A 22,535-nucleotide genomic window follows, 5' to 3' on the forward strand; every position below is an offset into this window, starting at 1 on the left:
TGTTCAAAACTACAACACACTAATCCAGGTACATCTTGTTATAAACACAACAGATTCATTAATTAAGCATCCAGAGCAGATACATGATATTTAACAAGGAAAATATTCACATTCTCTCCCTTGAAATTTACAACTTCACTCCCTGAATGAATGGATGATTGGCCCTGTCTTGTTGATTCCTCTTAATCACAAGTCCTTTCCTTCTGGTTATGCTTGGTGCCTTTCATTCTCTAATCTCACTTTTTGTACACTAAATTTCTTCAGTTTTCTTCAGCCACCAATTTTGAAAGCTACTTTACTTCCGTTCCTTCCAAAATACATTCTGTTTCATTTATTACTACTGCCATCTCTTTACAGTTTAAACCATCGCTTATTGTCTCTTATTGTGTCCTGACGAAGGGTCTCGGCCTGAAACGTCGACTGTACCTCTTCCTAGAGATGCTGCCTGGCCTGCTGCGTTCACCAGCAACTTTAATGTGTGTTACTTGAATTTTCCAGCATCTGCAGAATTCCTGTTGTTTGCTTATTGTTTCTGTTTGCTTTTACACAAATGGAGCTACTCCATAACTGATTAATTTTCGGGAAATCTGTCGCAAACACTCTGATATGATCTAAGTGATCTTCTGGAAGACTCAACTTCTCCCTCACTTTCAATCTCTTAATCAGTACTCTACTCTTCACATTTCAGGTGCCACATTGTACTTGGTTAGCATGCTCCTGACAGACAATATACTTGTTCTGTTCCAGGTTATTTTCCTACTACAAGCAAAACACTATGGCCTCAATTTTTGCCCTGAATTTTACAACCTGCAAGTTTTAGACATCATTCTATCTCAGCACATTATTTCCAATTAGCATTGGTTGTTCAATAGCACTACCCGAAGCCCTACTATTCACTATATACTATATGTTCTGGCCTGCTATAACTTTGCATAATACACCACTTCACATTGCCAAAGTTAAATTTCATCAGCCATTCACCTGGTCTAGATCCTGTTGTAACTTACCACAGGAAACCTTGTCAAAGGCCTTGCTAAATTTCACTTGGACAGATTTCACTGCCCTACCCTTATTTTGGTTAATTCCAAAAAAAAACTCAACCAAATTTGTGAGACATGATCTCCCACAAACAAAACCATGTTGATTGTCACAAATCAGTCCTTGGCTTTTCAAATGTAAATAAAATCTTTCCTTTAGGATCACTTCCAGTAGCTTTCCTGCCACTGATTAAGGTTCACTGGCCTGTAAATACCCGGCTTATCCTTGCATAAAGCATAACATTAGCCATCTTTCAGTTTTCCTGACACCACAGTAGTATCCTTTATTACTTCCCACTTCCTGGATATATCTGGTCAGCTCTAAGGGATCTATGCAACCTTGTGTGCTTCAAGACCATGAACAACTCCTTGTTAATGTTGATGTGCACAACTATTGTTGGCAGAATTTCAGATGGTGATGGAGAAGGCATACAGGAGCGAGATATATTAGCTCGTTGAGTGGTCTCACAGCAACAACCTTGCACTCATCGTCAGTAAGACCAAAGAACTGATTGTCGACTTCAGAAAGTGTAAGACAAGGGAACACACACCAGTCTCATAGAGTGATCAGAAGTGGAAAGAATGAGCAATTTCAAGTTTCTGGAATTCACAATCTCTGAGGATCTACCCTGGGCCCAATGTATCGATGCAGCTACAAAGAAGGCATGATAGTGGCTATATTTCATTTGGAGTTTGAGGAAATTTGATATGTCACCAACGATACAAATTTCTACAGATGTACTATGGAGAGAATTCTTACTGACTGCATCACCATCTAGTATGGCGGGGGTGAGGGGTAAGGGCTGTTACAGCACAGGATCAAACTAACCTGTAGAGAGTTGTAAACTTAGCCAGATCCATCATGGGCACTAGCCTCAATAGTATCCAGGACATCTTCAAGGAGCGATACTCCAAAAAGGCGGCATTCATCACACAGGACATGCCCTCTTCTCATTGCCACCATTAGGAAGGAGATACAGAAGCCTAAAGGCACGCACTCAATCACTTCAAGGATTCAGGAACAGCTTCTTCCCCTCAGCTATCTGATTTCTAAATGGACACTGAACCCATGAACATTACCTCACTCTTTTTATTTTTTTACAGAGACTTGGTTGCAAGAGGAGCAGGATCTGACTACTTTGAAACTAATGGCATTGTGGTCATCTGATCTAATCTAGTCCTTTTACAGTATGGGATTCCCAGTCAATATGTGGAAAGTTAAAATCACCTATTGTAACAACTTTTTTCTTGCAACAGCCTGCAATCTCTTTACAAATTTGTTCCTCTAAATCCCTAGGACTGTTGAGTGGTCTGTAATATAGCCCCATTAACATGGTTCTAACTTTCTTATTTCTCTGTTCCACCCATAATGACTTACTAGTCGAGTTCTCCAGTCTGTCCTGACAGAGTACTGCTGTGACATTTACGCTGACTAATTATGCTACCCCTCCTCCTTTAATCCCCCACCTCCACTCTGTCACATCTAAAACAACAGAACCTCTGAATTTGAAAATGACATCAAAATTAAGGGTCTAGTGGACAGCGAGGAAGGCCTATCGTGGCTTGCAGAAGCATTTGCATCAGCTGCAAAAATGGGCTAAAATATGGCAGATAAAATTTAATGTAGACAAGTGCAAGGTTTTGCACTTCGGTAGGACCAATCAAGGTAGGCCTTACCTAGTGAACAGTAGGGAACTGAGGAGAGTGGTAGAACAAAGGAATCTGGGAATACAGGTAAATAATTGGATGAAAGTGGTATCACCCGTAGATAGGGTCGTAAAGAAAGCTTTTGGCACATTAGTCCTCATAAATTAATGCATTGAGTATATAAGATGGGATATTATGTTGAAGTTGTGTAAGACATTGGTGAGGCCTAATTTGGAGTACTTTGTGCAGTTTTGGTCACCTACATATAGGAAAGATGTAAACAAAATTGAAAGAGTGCGCTGAAAATTTACAAGGATGTTGACAGATCTGGAGGACCTGAGTTATAAGGAAAGATTGAACAAGTTAGAACTGTATTGTTTAGAATGTCAAAGATTAAGAGGAGATTTAATAGAGGTATGCAAATTATGAGGGGTACAGATAGGGTTAATGCGAGCAGACTTTTTCCATTGAAATTGGGTTGGGCTACATCCAGAGGTCATAGGTTAAGGGTGAAGGATGAGAAATTTAAGGGAAACATGAGGGAAAACATCTTCACTCAGTTGGTCGTGAGAGTGTGGAATGAGCCGCCAGCACAAGTGATGCATGCGAGTTGGATTTCAATTTAGGGAAAGTTCGGATTGGTACATGGATAGCAGGGATATGGACAGCTATGGACATGGTGCAGATTGATGGGAGTAGGCAGTTTAAAATGATTCAGCATGGACTAGATGGGCCAAACGGCCTGTTTCTGTGCAGTACTCTATGACTCACTCGCTCTCTGTCTTTATATTATAAATACACACACACACACACACACGCATATATAATATAATTTTCTTTTCTATTATTATGTATTGCATTGCACTGCTGCCACAAATACAACAAATTTCATGATATATACCAATGATATTCAACTTAATTCTGATTCTCTTCTTTGAACTCACTGGTTTCCATATCCTTCGTGTTAAATACAGATGAGAAGCCCTCATTTCAGATATTGCCCAGCTCTGGATCTCCAAACTCTTTAACTCAAAATATAGTTATGGGCTATTATAGAATTCACCTTTACCTTGTCTACAGGGGTTGCTTAATGTCTGAATTTTGTCCTCAGAATTTCCTTCTTACATATGCTCCTCATCCCTCATACTCCTCAAGGAACTCGCTTATTCCCAGCTGCCTACACCTGAAATATACTTCCTTCTTTTTTCCTCACTGGAGTCTTTACGTCTCTCATCCGTCAGGCTTGCCAGCATCCCATTCCAGTCAGCCAAATCCTTCACTCCAACAAAAGCCTATTGTATAGGGCTGAGTAGCCAACTCCTACTTGCATTTCTTATCGTCTTATAAAAGTCTTCTTAATGATGTCCATATCACTCCATTAAAATAACTGTAAATATTGAATGGAAGTTTCTCACCCACAGCTTGTTAAATAATTATTAAATAATTAATGCATTATTTGAATACCTAGCCTGTAAATAATTAATGATTGTTTCTATAAGTGTTACACAAAGAAGATCAGAATTAATAAAGAGAGCCTTATAAATATGCATATTTTGTTTCGGAATTGCTTCTCTTGACAGCCGTGTCAGTATTTAGGTGTGCTGGCATGTTTCAGAGCTTTATAAACACTACAAATTATCTTCAAGCTTAATTTTAAATAAGGCTACTGATTCACTTTAACGTCCATCAAATTAACACCATGCTTATGCATAGGTAAGAACATTTAACTGGATCTGGCTTGTTTTCACAATCCTTTAAGTAATATGTATAAATGACCATATTTAAATAATACCAACTCTGACCTTTCTCCTCCCTCCCTTCCTTGATGCACGCACACACACAAACACAATCCCACTCCTTTCTCCTCCAACCTCTCTCCTCTTTTCTTCTTTCTCTTTACACTCTCCCCAGTCCTTTTTCCTTTCCCCTTCCTCTCTCCCCTCTCTCTTCTCCTCTTCCCTCTCCTCCTTTCCCACTCTCCTCCTCTCTCCTCTCGCCTCTCTTCTCCCTCCCCCTCTATTCTCCTCTCTCTTTTCTCCTCACTCATCTCTCACGTCTCATTCTTCTCTCCTCTGATGTTTCTCCTTTCCTCCCTCCTTGCTCTCCCCCTCTCTCCTCTCCTCCTTCCCTGCTCCCTTCCTCTCTCCCCTCCCCTCTCTCCTCCATGTCTCCTCTTTCCTCTCTCCTTTCTCCTCTTTCCTTTCTCCCCTCTCCCCTTCCCTCTCCCCTCCCCCTCCCTACTCCCCTCCGCTCCTCCATCTCCTCTCCCCTCCTTTCTCCTCCCTCTCCACATACATGCACACTTTACACATGCACACTCTCTTCTAACCCATCAGTCAGCTGGAAAACATGACCTTCCCATTTGACAATTTAAAATAGCATATTATTGAGCATCACTTATTGCATGTTAAGTTAAAGTCTAAACAATTTACTTTTAAATTATTCACTGATTTTGGATGTCTCTGGCCAGCAAATATGCAACATTTTAAAACTAAAAAAAAAACCCAGAAAATGCAGTATGTACTTATACAGAAAAAAAAACAAAAGCAGGTCATTAGCCCAAATCCTCACTTTCTCTCCCACAGGTTAGCATCTCTATTTTTCATTCAGATTCCCAGCATCTGCAGTGTTTTTTTTTCGCTTTATGACTTTTCTCCTTCATCTCTCATTTCTCCATTCTTGATTGTTCTTACTAAGATGATGGTGACCCACTCTTTAAACTGAACGAATTCTGCTAATAATTTTAGTTTTTTTTTAATTTTATTTTTATTTGGATAAGGAATTCACAATTATCATGTACTTTTTTCACACATATAACCTTTTCCATTTTTTTATATGTATAAAACTACAATTATTTATACATTCTTAAGTACACATTGAGATGATATAAAAGGAAAATAAACATTTAAATAGATAATTATGTACTGTGGTAAATCTAACCTATTAGGCTAAGTAATGAAATTAGTTGTTAAGAAAAATGGTAATAATAGTTTCCATACAACCCTTCTGGACCATTTCCACTGGTCTAAAATGTTGCATACAAGCCTATATACCAACCATTGTAGGTGTTTATATCCCAATTTGTTCATGCTTGTTCCTGCCCGCAGACATAATTATCCAATCCCTATGTACTTATTTACTTAATTTTTTCTTTTTTTTTATCCCTTTCCCAAATCTTTCCCTTTACTTGTGTTAATTCTCTATTTTCCAAAAAAAAACAAACATTTAGACTAGGGGTGTTTACGTTAGCAATATTACTGTGTTGATGAGAAGAGCAATATAAATCATTAGGAGAGTCTGCTCGCATTGGGGTTATATATTCAATCCATTTATTCCAGATTTGATAAAATGTTTCTTTTTGAGTTCTCAGGGAGTAAGTCAACTTTTCCATTTTAAATATTTCCAAGATAATTTCGTACCAATCTTCTAATGTAGGTGGTATTGGATTTAGCCATTTTCTAGTGATTGATATCTTACTTGCCGCTAAGAGGGCCTGCAGCAACTTTATATCTTCCTTCTGTTCAAGGAACAATACATGCCCCAAATAGACCGTCTCAAAGTTCAGAGGTATCTGGGACCTAAGTACCTTAACTAATGTTCTATGAATACCTTCCCAAAATAGACTTAATTTAGGGCAATCCCAGAAAATATGAAAATGATTCGCCTCCTTGGAGCCGCACCTTCTCCAACACATCACATTTGTATCTTTATATTTTTCCTGATATGGGGTCTTGAAGTATCTTATAATGTTTTTCCAACAATGTTCTCTCCAAGTCAAAGAATTAGTCGAGGACCATTGAAAGCTGCAGATTTTCCCCCAAGCCTCCTCTGAAAGTACCAACCCCGCTTCTTTCTCCCACTTCTCTTTAATATACAGTGTATTTACATTTTTAGCATGGGAGAGTGCATTATATAGGCGAGAAACTGATTTACTAGGTATTGAACTGCAAGCCGAATTCAGAATCTTGAAAAATTCTAATTCTACTTTTGATAGGTCTGTATATCTACAACTCTGGTTAACATAGTTTCGTATTTGAAGGTACCTAAAAAAGTCATTATGTTCTAGGCCATGTTTGTCCTGCAGGATTTGGAAACTTTGTAATACTCTTTTATCTATAAATGAGAGGTAGGTTGTAAGACCTTTCTTTATCCATAGCTCAAATCTTTTATCTCCTCTGTTGGGAAGGAATTCGGTATCATATGCACACCATCTAAAGAGTTTTAACATGTTATTAATTCCACATGAATTAACCACCTTCTGCCATACTTTTAATGTAAGATTTATCCAAGCATTATTAAATTTTTCCAACTGGGCCATCAATCCTTTGTCAGCTATTGAGGCCTGAAGAGGAAAACTGTCAACTAATCCAAATTCTATTTCCTTCCATCTAGCCTTATATTCCCTATTACACCAATATAACAGAGGGGTTACCTGTGAGGCATAAAAATAATTTCTCAGGCAAGGAAGAACCATACCTCCTCCTTCCTTCCCTAACTGTAAGGTGTTATATCGAATTCTAGGTTTCCTTCCTTGCCAAATGAAGCGGGAAATCCATTTGTCCCATTCCCTGAATTGATTATCATCCACCTCCACCAGTAAAGTACGGAAAAGATACAATAACCGAGGAAGAATATTCATTTTTATAGTATTTATCCTTGAATTTAAACTTAAAAAGGGGATAAGATTCCATCTATGCACGTCTGCTTTTATCTCTGAGATTAATGGCCCATAATTTACCTGTGACAGTGTTGAAAGATCCTTCGGCAGGGTTATTCCTAAATATTTTAATGATTTAGCTTCCCACTTAAGATCGTATGTATCCTGCAATTTTTTGGATGGTGTATAATTTAGGGACATAACCTGCGTTTTCTTTACATTTATTTTATAACCTGATATTTTTCCAAAGTCATCCAACAGTGAAAACAATCCTATAAATGATTTTTCTGGTTCACTCAGATAGACCAAAACATCATCTGTGAATAAAGCCACTTTCTGTTCAATCCCTGACACCTTGATACCTTTTACGATTTCGCTCTGTCTTATTAGTTGGGCAAGTGGTTCAATATATAGTGCAAAAAGGAGAGGAGAAATTGGGCATCCCTGTCTAGTGCCTCTCTCTAAAATGAAGGAGTCAGAGAGGTCCCCATTTATCTTAATTTGGGCTGTAGGGCTGTCATATAGGGTCTGAATTACTTTAATAAACGTTTCTTGAAAGCCGAATCTTCCTAACACTCTGTATAGGAATGCCCAACTAACCGAATCAAAAGCTTTCTCAGCGTCCAATCCTACTACCATTGTCTCTGTCTCGTTCTTATTAACCTGTTCTAATATGTGCAGAGTTCTCCTTATATCGTCCTGTGTTTGTCTTTGTTGAATAAATCCAGTCTGGTCTAAATGGATTAGGCCAGGTAAAAGCTTTTCCAATCTGCGCGCTAATATAGATGTAAATAGTTTGTAATCTAAATTAAGAACACTAATTGGCCGATAATTGCCACATTCTAGTTTATCTTTACCCTCTTTAGGAATAACTGAAATAATCGCTTCTCTCCAGGAAGGTGGAGTTTCTCCTCTCTGCAAGATCCAATTAAAGGTGTTAAGTAGTAATGGGGCTAACTGTGTCTTCAGGGACTTGTACCACTCTGAGGTAAACCCATCAGAACCCGGGGACTTTCCAGCCTTTAACCTAGAGATGGGCACGTTCAGTTCTTTGACAGTTACTGGTTCTAATAAACTTTCATTTTGTAAATCTGTAAGTTTAGGTAGATCTAAAAAGTTCAATACACTGTCTATATAGGGCTCATTGGGGGCCCGGGGTTGGGAGTACAGCTCTCGATAATATGTTTCAAAACTCTCTTGAATTTTCCCTATTGTACTCTCCACAAGCTTTGTCTTTGGATTCTTTATTTTATGAATTGTATTGTCTGCTTGTTGTTTTCGTAATTTATATGCTAATAATCTAGCTGATTTACCTCCTACTTCATAATTCTTTTGTCTCAGGTAAAGAAAATTTCTTTGAGTTTCCAACGTATAAATATCATCAATTTCACTTTGCAATTTCCTAATTTCCTGTTTTCGATTTGAGTTACTTTTGTTGCTATCTATAACTTGAAGTTGTTTTAATTTTCCTTGAAGGTCTGCTAATTTTTGTGCATTGATTTTTTTTCATGTGAGTAGTAATGGAAATAATTTTCCCTCTCAGTACAGCTTTCAATGTATCCCATAATATCACTGGTGATGTTTCTCCCGTGTCATTAAGGTCTAGATATTCTTTGATTTCTCCCCTTAATCTCTCCATTACTTTCGGGTTATTGAGTATATGTGAGTTTAGCCTCCATAGTGTTTTCCTCATTTTCCTTTCCAGGATTAGAGACATAGAGACTGGGCTATGATCCGACAGATCAATTGTTGCAATATTACAGTTTTTTATCCTGAGTCTATCTGTATTAAAGATAAAGAAATAGTCTATCCTTGAATAGGCTGAATGAGGGAAAGAGTAATATGTATAATCTTTACTAGTAGGGTGTAATTCCCTCCAGACATCTATAATTCCCAACTCCTCCATCAATGAATTCACTTTCCGAGTCAGAGGTTTATTCTGAGTAACTATTCTTGAAGAATCTAATATAGGATTTAATCTAATATTAAAATCCCCTCCACAAATTACTACCCCTCGAGAACTGACCATTAGGTCAAAAATGTGTCTATAAAATGACCATTCACTACCTGGAGGAGCATAAACATTCAGCAATGTTATTTCTGTACCTTCTATTCTTCCCGTGATTTTTACAAACCGTCCTTCTTTGTCTCTAGTCTCTGAAATATGTTCATAATTAAGAGTACTTGATATTAAAGTAGCTACCCCTCTTTTGTGACTCAATTTATATGATGAATAAAATATATGCTTAAAGCCCATTCTTTTTAATTTTCCATGTTCAGATTGGCTCATATGTGTTTCCTGGAGGAAAGCTATTTGTACCCTCTCTTTTTTCAATTTAGAAATAATCTTATTTCTTTTAATTGGATTCAAAACCCCATTAACATTATAGGAAATTATTTTTACCAATTCAGTTTGCATTTTTCTCTAGTAGAAAAAAAGCACTCTCCCTTTCTAACCAAACAGTAAGCAATCCCTTCTCAACAGTAAACCAAGACATATAACCACACCCTAGACATTTCTGAACGTATAACATTTGAAAATTTTTCCCAACTTCCCACAGTGAGGCCTGAGCACCGACCCGCCTCAGTTCAGAGGGATAACCTCTATCTTCACCCTGTGTTAGCGGGCCCTCAGCAGTTTGAATAATCATAGAGAATTTTCTCCTATTTATGTCTCGACCATATTGCTATCATTCAAGTTATTCCGCCTAGTTTATTTTCAGTTACCAGTTTTCATTTTACTTTTAAGTCCGATTTACTCTTTTCAGTCATTTCTCTTAATTAATCTGTATTCTCTGTACATTCGCGTCTGAATATTTGCAGCTTTTCCTTGTAGTTTGACACTCTGGTTCGAGTGGAGCGTCCTCGCCTCACTAACTGCCACGACTTCTGCCGAATCCTCTCCAGTAGCGACTCCAGTTGGGTGATAACTTTAATAGGTAGTCCCCAGTCTGCCAGGTCCAACGTTGCCTCCTCCACCGTAGCGTAAGTTTTTGTCCCTTCGTCATAAAAGACTCTCAGCCGAGCTGGATACAGGGTCTGGAATCTGATGTTGTTTTCCTTCAGGACCCTCCGTGTTTCCGTATATTCCTTCCGTCTGGCAAGAATCCCCGGTGCGTAGTTGTGGTCTAAACTAATTTTGCAGTTGTTCCACATGAAACCTTTCTTTTGCCATGCTCTTTTAAGCACCTCTTCCTTCGTTCTGTAACTGAGAAATCTGATCAGAATCGATCTGGGCTGGGCGCCTGCCGGAGGCTGTGGTGCCAATGCGCGGTAAGCCCCTTCTATCTGTAGGTCTTTTGCGGCCGGTATATCAAGGTTCTCTCTAAGCAGCTTCTCCACGAAGGGAATCATCAATCCGGGTTTACCTTCGGTTCCTTCGGGAACTCCGTAAATCCTCACATTTTCCCTTCTCGAGCGGCCTTCTTGATCTATTAGTTTCCACTGGAGCTGGTTTTGTAGCTTCAGCATTTCTGCTATCACTTCCTCGGCGTTTTGTAGCTTCTCTTCAATTCCAACAATCCTCGCTTCGGCTTCATCTATCCGCGAGTTAGTTTTTACTATTTCTCCTTTAATATCTTCCAGCTGTTTGCTGTTATCTTGTCGGAACTCGCGAATCTCTCCGAGAATCAAAGACAGAGTCACTGATTCCCCCTCATTATCTCCGTCCTGGCTTGCCGTGGGGGAGCTAGGCCCGTCGCCTTGCTGCGTCTCTTTATGTTTATCAGCCTTCGAAGCGGACTTTTTATTCTTGTTCTTAGACATCATCCTTGCCCCTTTTATTAATATAGTTATGCAATATTAAGTATTTGTCTAAATTCGATTTTGGGGCAGTTTACCTTCTTTTTTGTCGAGAGACCTTTTCCTTACGCCGCCATTCCCTTGATGACCCGGAAGTCTTCAATAATTTTAGTTTTACACTGTTTTTTGGCCAGGACAATCTTTAAATCCACAAATTTTAAATAAAATAATTATAAGTTATTCTCATGATAATATACTCTTTTGAAAGTAGCATATCTTCTAAATTATTCTGAGTAATTCAACCAAAAATGGCCTACTGGGAAAACAATGCTGGGTATATTTACTCAGCACAGAATGAGGTCCACTTAGAAATCACCATCAGTCGTCACTGATTACTGCAAGTTAATTTTATTTTGACTTTTTTTCAAAATGGGCTATTTAAAAATGATCCACAGTGTCACAACTGAAATGAGTTTTGCTGATATCGTGAAAGTATTACATGAACATTCAGAACCAAAACCACTGTTGAATGCAGTACAATTTAGGTTTCATAAGCAGAATCAAAAGCAAGGGCATACATGGCTGAATTGAAGAGATTGTCCAAGCATGGTCTGTTCAGTAATGGGCTTAATGATGCACTGAGATATTGTTTAGTTTGTGGAATCTTACAAAAGGCATTCAAAAATGAATCCTAGCTAAAACACAACTCACATTTAAAAGAGCAGTTGAAATAGCGGTATCAATAGAAACAACAGACAGAGACGCAAGTGAGTTGCAACCAGCAATGAAGGTGAGTGTGAACAAAATTGCAACATCTGAATGGAAATTTGCCTGGCTGAACAAATTGTGTTATTATTGTGGCAAGGGCTTACATACACCAGACCAATACAAGGTGAAACTTGTAGAGAATGCCACAAAGTAGACACCTACAAAGAACATGTTGGGCAGACCAAATAAATGAACTACACATACAAGAGAAAAGGATAAAAGGTTAAATTGCAATTTCAAAAAGAGCACTTATCTACATGCTGCTGAAGCAAGATCTGATCATGATAAAAGCGATGAAGGACTGAATAACCTTTAGATTTACAATGTGAAAACTAAAAGAGACAAGCAATATTGATAACACCAGAAATAAATGGCAAATTAATTAAAGTGGAATTGGACACTGGCTCAGCTGTTTTAGTTATTACATAAAATGAGTTTGCATAGCACTTCAAAGATACTGAACTAAAGCCTTCAGATATCCAACTAAGAATTTATTCCACAGAAAAGATAACTCCTATACAAATGATGTTTGTAACAGTGAAATACAACACTCAACAAACCACATTGGAATTGTATATGATAAAAAACAAGGGGCCAATATTATGGGGCTGTGTCTGGCTGAGACAACTACAACTTGATTGGGGATTCATCCGCCATTTGCATGCCACTTCTGCAATAGAATCAACTAAAGTGAATTAAGAAAGGTGCTGGATGATGCCACGGCAGTGTTCAAGGATGGCATTGGAAAACTCAAACATATCAAGGAAAAAACAGTGTTACATGAAAATGTTACAGCCAAGTTTGACAAAGCCTGTCCAGTTCTCTGTACAATGTGTGATAAAATAACCAGTGAGCTAGATCACATGGAGACTGAGGGAATTTTTTTCCATGGCTGAGCAGAGCCCATAGGCAACACCAGTGGTCTCTAGCCGAGATGAATTGATCTGTCAGGATCTGTGGTGATTTTAAGGTCATGATCAACCTGGTACTGAAAATAGATCAATACCCTCTGTCCAGGTTAGAGGATAACTTTACAAACCTTTCTGGAGAGAAACTCTTAAGAAACATAGACTTAGATGAGGCCTACCCACAGATAGAGATGGAAGAAAAGTTCAAAGTGGGTTTCTCACCATAAACACTCACAAAAGGCTTTATCACTATAATTCACTTATTTTTGGAGTAGCATCTGCGCCTGCACTCTGGCAGAAAGCTATGGACTTGGTGTTGAAAGACACTCGCTGTTACCTGGATGTCATCATTGTATATGATGAGATGACAAGGAACATCTCCAGAACCTCAAGACAGTGTTAAAAAGGTTAGAAGATTATGGGTTCAGCGGACGATGCAACAAGTGTAAGTTCTTTAAACCAAGCATCACTTACTATGCTCATATGATTGATGCACAAGGTTTACATAAGTGTGCTGAGAAAATTCAGGAAGTGGTGGATGCCCCAAGGCCAAAGGACATGTCAAAGTTGTGGTCATTTTTAGGATTTGTCAACTACTATAATAGGTTCCTGCCAAATCTGGCTATTGTGCTCTACCCCTTGAACTCATTATTACAGGTTGGGAAGAAATGGTAATGGACAAAGCAGTGTGAGATGGCTGTCAAAAGGTAAAGGAGGTGGTGATGTCAGGCACTGTACTGACACATTATGATCCACATTGTCCAATGAAGCTTGCCAGTGATGTCTCACCTTATGGTACAGGTGCAGTCATGTCACATGTGATGAGTGATTGAAGTGAACACCATTTTCATCATGCTCGCTTACCGATACAGAGAAAAATTACTTAGAGATTGACAAAGAGGCCCTGAGGTTTGGGGTTTAAATTGTTTCAACAAATACTGGTGAGAGAGAGTTCACCCTCATTACCGATCATCAGCCACTTATGTCCATTTTCAATCCATAGGAGCAGCAGCATGAGTTCAGAGGTGGGCTCTGTTTCTTGGGGGACACAAAGCAAAATTGAATTCAAGAGGACAACTAATCATAGAATTGTTGATGGATTTTTCCATTTGACCTTGGTAAAGGAAATGCCATAAAAATATACAAAAGAGGACACTCTTCTTGACATTATCTCCTTAATGCAAATTGAAAGTGTCCCAATTACGGGAAACCAGGAAAAGACCTCACACTCTCTCAGGTCTAGATGTCCACTCAAAATGACTGGAATGTGCAGCAGAAATTCCAGTTCCCCAATTTTTACCAGCGGCGAGATGAACTTGCCATTGATGAGGGTTATCTTATGTGGGGATTGAGAGTTGTTGTATCATTCAGGCTGAGAGCTAAAGAGTTGGAGGAGTAATATGCTGATCATATAGGTGTTTTCAAAATGATAGTATTGATTTAAAGCTTTGCCTGGGTGGGCTGGGATAGATCAGCAGATCGAGCAGTTTGCCGTGCACGGCTCAGGATGCCTGCAAGCCCAGAAGAAAGGTGTCAGAGCTGACAGAACCACTCCCTGCAGTCCCAGAGTAAACTCTTACAACCACCACAAAGGAGGCTGCAGAACCTGAAATTACTTGACAGCCACAAGTCTCAGCTGCCAAGCAAAGTGAGCCCCCTTGTCAGGAAAGGTGTTATTCCACAAGAGTAACAATCTTGCTCAGTGATTAAATCTTTAGGCCTGAATGGGACAATTTAAAATTTACTATGCTGTGGATATCTTTATAGAAGTCGCATTATATAGTATGCTGTGTATGTATAGAGAGAGTGCAATATGTTATATATCTAAATTGAGATGCATTCTATCTATATTGAGTTAAAGTTTATAACTCTGCAATTAGGCATGTGGTGTATTTAGTATTTCAGTAATGTTTGAGTAATACTGTAAGAATATTGTTTGATTAAACATTGTTTGTTTATATAAATCATGATGGGTTAAATGTAGAAGTATGTGAGTGGAATATGGCATTACACTACCACGTCATATTTGTACACCTCACTAAAGACTAAAACTAAGTACATACAGTACACTTTCCTGGGTTCCCATGTTATTCTTTCAAGTAGTTTCTGGAGTTAGAAAATATAACATTTACCACTGACTCAACCTGCATGTTAACCTTTAGTGAATCCTGCACAAGGGCTCCCAAACCTCGTTGCACCTCTGATTTTCTGAATTTTCTTCCCCTTTAGACGATGTATAATCCAGGAAAGTTGTTTGGATTCATATTTACTTTTTTCCTCTCTGTAATATTGCAGCAAGCATTCAGTCCATGATGACAGATGTGAAGAGCCACTTTATCTCAACAGTCAGCTTTATTGCGACAATCACAATAACAGACAGACTGCCATTGCTTAGTGAGAAGCCACTCAGTCATATACAGATGGTTGAGGTGATGATTACATGGTTACAGTCAGAGTGACCCACAAACACACAAGTGAATAACTGTATAACCCAAGCAAAAATGTAACAATAAATGAACTTGAACATCTCACTATAATCCCACGAATGCATTTTAAAGTAAGAACAATAAATAGCACTGGCCACCAGGAATTCTGGGGCGAGCTGTCGACCACGCAACGCCCCCCCTCCACCCGAGTGTCAATGCTGAAAATAATGCCCACTAACATTATTACACTATTCAAGATAATATAGGAATCAGTTTTTTCCCTTCTGGTCTATATTGTTAAATAACTTTTTTAGTATTAAAAGAACCACTGAAAGTGATTTTTAAGGATTTCCATAGGAAACTTAATTTTGAAACATTGACTGAGAGCTTTTGTTCTCCATAACATGGAGACTGCTCATCGTGACAGCAAGTATAGTATATTTGAATAGACTTTTACACTACTGAAATTGAAGAATGTTACTGTCGGAGGAATGTAATACCTGGCATTCAACATCAGTCAGCCGTTGTGTACATGCCACATACTGTAGTTCTAGGGAATGGAATTGTACAGGAAAAGATACAACCAGTGTAACTTTTACAAGTACATTAAAATGAAATACATAAATGTCAAATGTGTGCACTTCAGAAAAGATAAGTAACAGCCCCAGAGTGTAACTGCAATTGCATTCTGTAAAAAAGATAATCACAGTATAGAATGTTTTTGGTGTTTTGTAGATCTCCTCCAGCTCTGACGTTAAGTATGTTGGTTCTGGCCTCTGAATCTTGCTAATTTGCATTCTATGAGAACCACATTAAGTACAATTTCACTTCTTAAATTATGGTCTACTAAGTGATTTGAAGACTGCTAAAATTCATTTCATGCAGCACTTTTAAGTCCCGGACAGCCTGTGTTTATTTATCATTTGTTTCAGATGAATTCAGGCCATGATAATGGAAATGTTAACTATTTTCTATCATCATTATGTTCACCTCTCCTATTTAACATTCTTTATTTACTGTACATTCAAATATTTTCATAAAAATCTTGTTCTAATATATGAAACTTGCATAGTCACAGAAAAATGTGCAGCCTTTTAAACAAAGGTGTTTTAATATTTTAATAATGAATCCAATCTAAATATATTTATTTCAGACACACAGATAGGGGTTTCACCTATCACCTTGTACTTCTTCCTCCTCTCCTCCAACCTTTCTACTCTGACTTCTCATTTTTTTTCCAGTCCTGATGAAGGGTCTCGGCCCAGTACATCGACTATTTACTATTTTCTATAGATGCTGCCTGTCCTGTTGAGCTCTGCCAGTATTTTCTCTGTGTTGATAGGAGTTTTGACATCTGCAGATTTTCTGGTGTTTGATATTTATTTCTGAATTTATCTATCAATATAAAAGCTTATTTACAAAATGGAAGTAATCTAGTTTAATTTCTCTTTATAGCATTTAATTGGTTGACAGATTATAAAGAGTTGGAAATTATGCTACAGTTATTTATTTATTTTGAAAAGACTCCAGAGTATTAAATTCAGGATAATATGTTGTAGCATAGAGCAAAACCAATAAACTGTTTACCTTTCTGATGCCACCTTGAGTACTGACACAAGAGAAGTGTTTGAGCATTGGAACTGTTATGATGAAGACTGAAGAGGTTAATGCATTTGGGTCAATAGTTAAGACATGGAGAAATTCATGAGCTCCAGTGTTTAAATTAAAACACTTAGGGATGGATGGATTGTGAGGAAAATGTTTGCTCACCCAGGAAAGAGAGTCAGAGTATTTTATGTACTGATAATGTTTGCTACTGAACATCTTAGAAGTTCCCCACTTACATATTATAACTTTTGATAGGTTAACCAGACACTTATTTAAATTACCGTATGAATGTAGCTCTGAAAGACCCTCCTGTTCAAAAAGCTGCTGGCTTGTCTTCTGGTTCCGGTGGAGGCATTAATGCATGTTTCTTGGTCTCCTCTCGTGACACAGTGAGGCCATTCTCAGGGTGGAGGAGCAACACCTTATTATCTGTCTAGGTAGCCTCCAACCTGATGGCATGAATATTGATTTCTCTTTCCAGTAAAATAATGTCCCTCCCTCTTCTTCACACCTGGAGTATTGTGTGCAGTTTTGGTCCCCTAATCTGAGGAAAGACATCTTTGCCATAGAGGGAGTACAAAGAAGGTTCACCAGATTGATTCCTGGGATGGCAGGTCTTTCATATGAAGAAAGACTGGATGAACTGGGCTTGTACTCGTTGGAATTTAGAAGATTGAGGGGGGATCTGATTGAAACGTATAAGATCCTAAAGGGATTGGACAGGCTAGATGCGGGAAGATTGTTCCCGATGTTGGGGAGGTCCAGAACGAGGGGTCACAGTTTGAGGATAGAGGGGAAGCCTTTTAGGACCAAGATTAGGAAAAACTTCTTCACGCAGAGAGTGGTGAATCTGTGGAATTCTCTGCCACAGCAAACTGTTGAGGCCAGTTCATTGGCTATGTTTAAGAGGGAGTTAGATATGGCCCTTGTGGCTACAGGGGTCAGGGGGTATGGAGGGAAGGCTGGGGTGGGGTTCTGAGTTCGATGATCAGCCATGATCATAATAAATGGCGGTGCAGGCTCGAAGGGCCAAATGGCCTACTCCTGCACCTATTTTCTATGTTTCTATGTTTCTATGTTTCTCACCTGCCTATCACCTCCCCCTGGTGCCTTTCCTCCTCTCCTTTCTCCTATGGTCCCCTCTCCTCTCCTATTAGATTCCTTCATCTCTAGCCCATTATCTTTCCCAGCCACCTGGCCTTGCCTATCACCTTCTAGCTAGTCCTCCTTTATCTCCCCCCACCTTTTTATTCTGACATCTTCCCCATTCCTTTCCAGTCTTGAAGAAGGGTCTTGGCCTGTTTGTTCATTTCTATGGATGCTGGCTGACCTGCTGAGTTCCTCCCGCATTCTGTGAATCTTTCTTGTGTATATAATATTCTTTGCTTGTCACCACTGGAAAATGCCAAGCCCATGTAGCTCTGAATGTTGTGCATCAGCAAGGTAATATTTTATTTGGCCTGATAGGGTATGAGAAGTTATTAACACAGCTTTGCTCCATGCTTCAAAGAGGGGCTTTTAAGATTTCACCAGATGAGGAGTTCCTAACTTGGGGTTCGTGGACACCTCAGTTAATGGTAGGAGCATAAAATAGGTTGGGAACGACTGCACTAGATGGATGAACAAAAATGAGATGCCCCTGACTTTCACAGCTGAGTTTAATGTGCCATCTTCTGTACAAATCATATAATAGACAAATGTATTATAACCTTACATGCAGCACCTTACATAGAGTGACATTAAATTCAATCTACTGCTATCTACAAGGTTTAATAATATATCAAAGACCTTTCCAGCTCCTGTACAGTAACTCTATTACACATAGGATAGGTTTTGAATATGCACTCATATTTTCTTATGATTGTCCACTGGAACTTACTATATCTTTTTTTTTCTATTCAGGCACAGCAGCTGACTGATCTTGAACGCAAACTGCTGGCAGCTAAACAGGAACTGGAAAAGACAGAAGGTGATAAGGTGACCAGAATTTCATGAATGTGCCTGATTTTCATTTACAATGTCTGCCCTCTGTGAAACACTATTTCCCTGAAATCATTCTACAGCATTTCTGATTTTCCTACAATGGAGATTCTAGGTTGGGAATTCCTTCTCTTTTGATAGTTCATTTACTGTAATCGGGAATTACTGGCAAGATATTTACTGTCCATTCCTAATTTCCGTCACAAAAGCTTCTCCTCCAAGCACCGCAAAAAAAATTACAATCCACACTCTTATTCGGAAAGGAGTTCCACAGTGATAATAGATTTCCATGTCAGGAAAGCATGCAGTTTGAGGGAAACTTGTAGGTAATGGTGTTCCGGTGCATTTGCTGTTTTCCTTTCTAGCTGGTGGATATTGTGGGTTTGAGAATTACTACTGATGCTCCTGGGCATTATTAACTCTGTGACCTTTTCCTCTTTTGAACCTCTCCTTAAAGCCCAGCACTTTAATGAAGCTTCTGATCCACAACTTTAATGTCTCTTTACGTGGCTCAGTGTCAAATTTTATTTTCATAATTATGAAGCACCTTGACGTCTTCGAATGTTAAAGACCCCAAACAGACCATTGCTGTTAACTATAATGTGAAGTTGTTTGATTTTACTTCAGTATTTTTTATGATTTTAATATTTAGCAGAAACTGCAGAAGGAAAAGTGGATGGTTATATTCTGGAGTTGAGTGTATTGTTACTGTCAGGAGATGAAGAGAAGGGTTGACCCAAACACAGAACAGTGCAGACAATTTAGTGCCAAGCAATAACTTTAATAATAAACTGCAAAATAAAAAGCCACCAGGGGCCACAAAACAAGGAAGAATGGATACTTAACACAACAAGGCAACGAAGTAAAATGAAGGCTAAAGCAACTGACTGAGGCTGGCTGATTCGATGGCTAAGCAGTTATTGTGAATGACAAACAACAGGAATTCTGCAGATGCTGGAAATTCAAGCAACACACATCAAAGTTGCTGGTGAACGCAGCAGGCCAGGCAGCATCTGTAGGAAGAGGTGCAGTCGACGTTTCAGGCCGAGACCCTTCGTCAGGACTAACTGAAGGAAGAGTGAGTAAGGGATTTGAAAGCTGGAGGGGGAGGGGGAGATGCAAAATGATAGGAGAAGACAGGAGGGGGAGGGATAGAGCCGAGAGCTGGACAGGTGATAGGCAAAAGGGGATACGAGAGGATCATGGGACAGGAGGTCCGGGAAGAAAGACAAGGGAGGGGGGTGACCCAGAGGATGGGCAAGAGGTATATTCAGAGGGACAGAGGGAGAAAAAGGAGAGTGAGAGAAAGAATGTGTGCATAAAAATGAGTAACTGCTGGGGTACGAGGGGGAGGTGGGGCCTAGCGGAAGTTAGAGAAGTCAATGTTCATGCCATCAGGTTGGAGGCTACCCAGACGGAATATAAGGTGTTGTTCCTCCAACCTGAGTGTGGCTTCATCTTTACAGTAGAGGAGGCCGTGGATAGACATATCAGAATGGGAATGGGATGTGGAATTAAAATGTGTGGCCACTGGGAGATCCTGCTTTCTCTGGCGGACAGAGCGTAGATGTTCAGCAAAGCGGTCTCCCAGTCTGCGTCGGGTCTCACCAATATATAAAAGGCCACATCGGGAGCACCGGACGCAGTATATCACCCCAGCCGACTCACAGGTGAAGTGATGCCTCACCTGGAAGGACTGTTTGGGGCCCTGAATGGTGGTAAGGGAGGAAGTGTAAGGGCATGTGTAGCACTTGTTCCGCTTACACGGATAAGTGCCAGGAGGGAGATCAGTGGGGAGGGATGGGGGGGACGAATGGACAAGGGAGTTGTGTAGGGAGCGATCCCTGCGGAATGCAGAGAGAGGGGGGGAGGGAAAGATGTGCTTAGTGGTGGGATCCCGTTGGAGGTGGCAGAAGTTAGCTGCTCTCAGGATGAGGCTTTTCATTCTAGGACGAGGGAGATGTCTTCATTTTTTAAAGAAAGGGGCTTCCCTTCCTCCACTATCAACTCTGCTCTTAAACGCATCTCCCCCATTTCACGTACATCTGCTCTCACTCCATCCTCCCACCACCCCACTAGGAATAGGGTTCCCCTGGTCCTCACCTACCACCCCACCAGCCTCCGGGTCCAACATATTATTCTCCGTAACTTCCGCCACCTCCAACGGGATCCCACCACTAAGCACATCTTTCCCTCCCGCCCTCTCTCTGCATTCCGCAGGGATCGCTCCCTACACAACTCCCTTGTCCATTTGTCCCCCCCATCCTTCCCCACTGATCTCCCTCCTGGCACTTATCCGTGTAAGCGGAACAAGTGCTACACATGCCCTTACACTTCCTCCCTTACCACCACTCAGGGCCCCAAACAGTCCTTCCAGGTGAGGCATCACTTCACCTGTGAGTTGACTGGGGTGATATACTGCGTCCGGTGCTCCCGATGTGGCCTTTTATATATTGGTGAGACCCGACGCAGACTGGGAGACCGCTTTGCTGAACATCTACGCTCTGTCCGCCAGAGAAAGCAGGATCTCCCAGTGGCCACACATTTTAATTCCACATCTCATTCCCATTCTGACATGTCTATCCACGGCCTCCTCTACTGTAAAGATGAAGCCACACTCAGGTTGGAGGAACAACACCTTATATTCCGTCTGGGTAGCCTCCAACCTGATGGCATGAACATTGACTTCTCTAACTTCCGCTAGGCCCCACCTCCCCCTCGTACCCCAGCTGTTACTCATTTTTATGCACACATTCTTTCTCTCACTCTCCTTTTTCTCCCTCTGTCCCTCTGAATATACCTCTTGCCCATCCTCTGGGTCACCCCCCCCGTCTTTCTTCCCGGACCTCCTGTCCCATGATCCTCTCGTATCCCCTTTTGCCTATCACCTGTCCAGCTCTCGGCTCTATCCCTCCCCCTCCTGTCTTCTCCTATCATTTTGCATCTCCCCCTCCCCCTCCAGCTTTCAAATCCCTTACTCACTCTTCCTTCAGTTAGTCCTGACGAAGGGTCTCGGCCTGAAACGTCGACTGCGCCTCTTCCTATAGATGCTGCCTGGCCTGCTGCGTTCACCAGCAACTTTGATGTGTGTTGATTGTGAATGACAGCTGGGTTTAAAAGGGCTGCAGGTGACATGTTGGAAATAAGTGGCAGGTGACTCCTGTCAGTTGGGTGCAGACTGGGAGGTGCCTGCCTCTGCAGGCCTTACAGGACCCCATCCCCCCATCGCCTGCACCCGATGGCCAAGGGCAATCCAGATGAGTCCGATGGAACTCAGTGAGCGATATATCCAAGGCCATACCTTTCCCAGTTGACCAGCTAGTGCACACCCCATCCACGATGACGTGAATCCACCAACCAGCACACATTGCACACTGGACCATCTTCCCCCATCTCTGGTTCCAGAGGTGCAGACTCAGGCAGTTTGAGTGGTCCATGGACAACGGACTGTTTGAGGCAGGACTCATATCATGTAGGTGTGATTCTGATGAACAGTGGCAGCCGGAAACAGTAATTGACTGGGTTGACGTGATGACTGTAAGGGCTGCTAGACCAGGCTGAGAGCTAGCTTACGGAAGTCGATATGCAGATCTTGGGTGGACATTCAAACACAATCATCAGGCCTGAGTAGTTTGGCTAGGCGCAGCTAGCAGCTGGCCTGGTGGCAATATTCACAGTTAGTATTTAGGATGGCCCTCTGTTCTCTCTTCCAAGCATTCTGGCAGCAGTGAACCAGGGCCCAGGCAGACAGGACCTCCACTGT

At 40.5% G+C, this 22,535-nt stretch overlaps 1 protein-coding gene across 2 annotated transcripts in view; it reads left to right on the forward strand.

The window, feature by feature from the left end:
- The window catches only part of luzp2 (leucine zipper protein 2), a 427,971-nt gene that overhangs the window by 321,558 nt on the left and 83,878 nt on the right, over window positions 1-22,535 (forward strand). For both annotated transcript variants that reach the window (XM_063061752.1, XM_063061753.1), the window contains one exon: window positions 18,695-18,769. In XM_063061752.1, coding sequence (XP_062917822.1) covers window positions 18,695-18,769 — 75 coding nt within the window. The remainder of the gene's footprint in view (window positions 1-18,694; window positions 18,770-22,535) is intronic.

Source organism: Mobula hypostoma, chromosome 11 (genome assembly GCF_963921235.1).
Source record: "Mobula hypostoma chromosome 11, sMobHyp1.1, whole genome shotgun sequence".
Lineage (NCBI taxonomy): Eukaryota > Metazoa > Chordata > Chondrichthyes > Myliobatiformes > Myliobatidae > Mobula > Mobula hypostoma.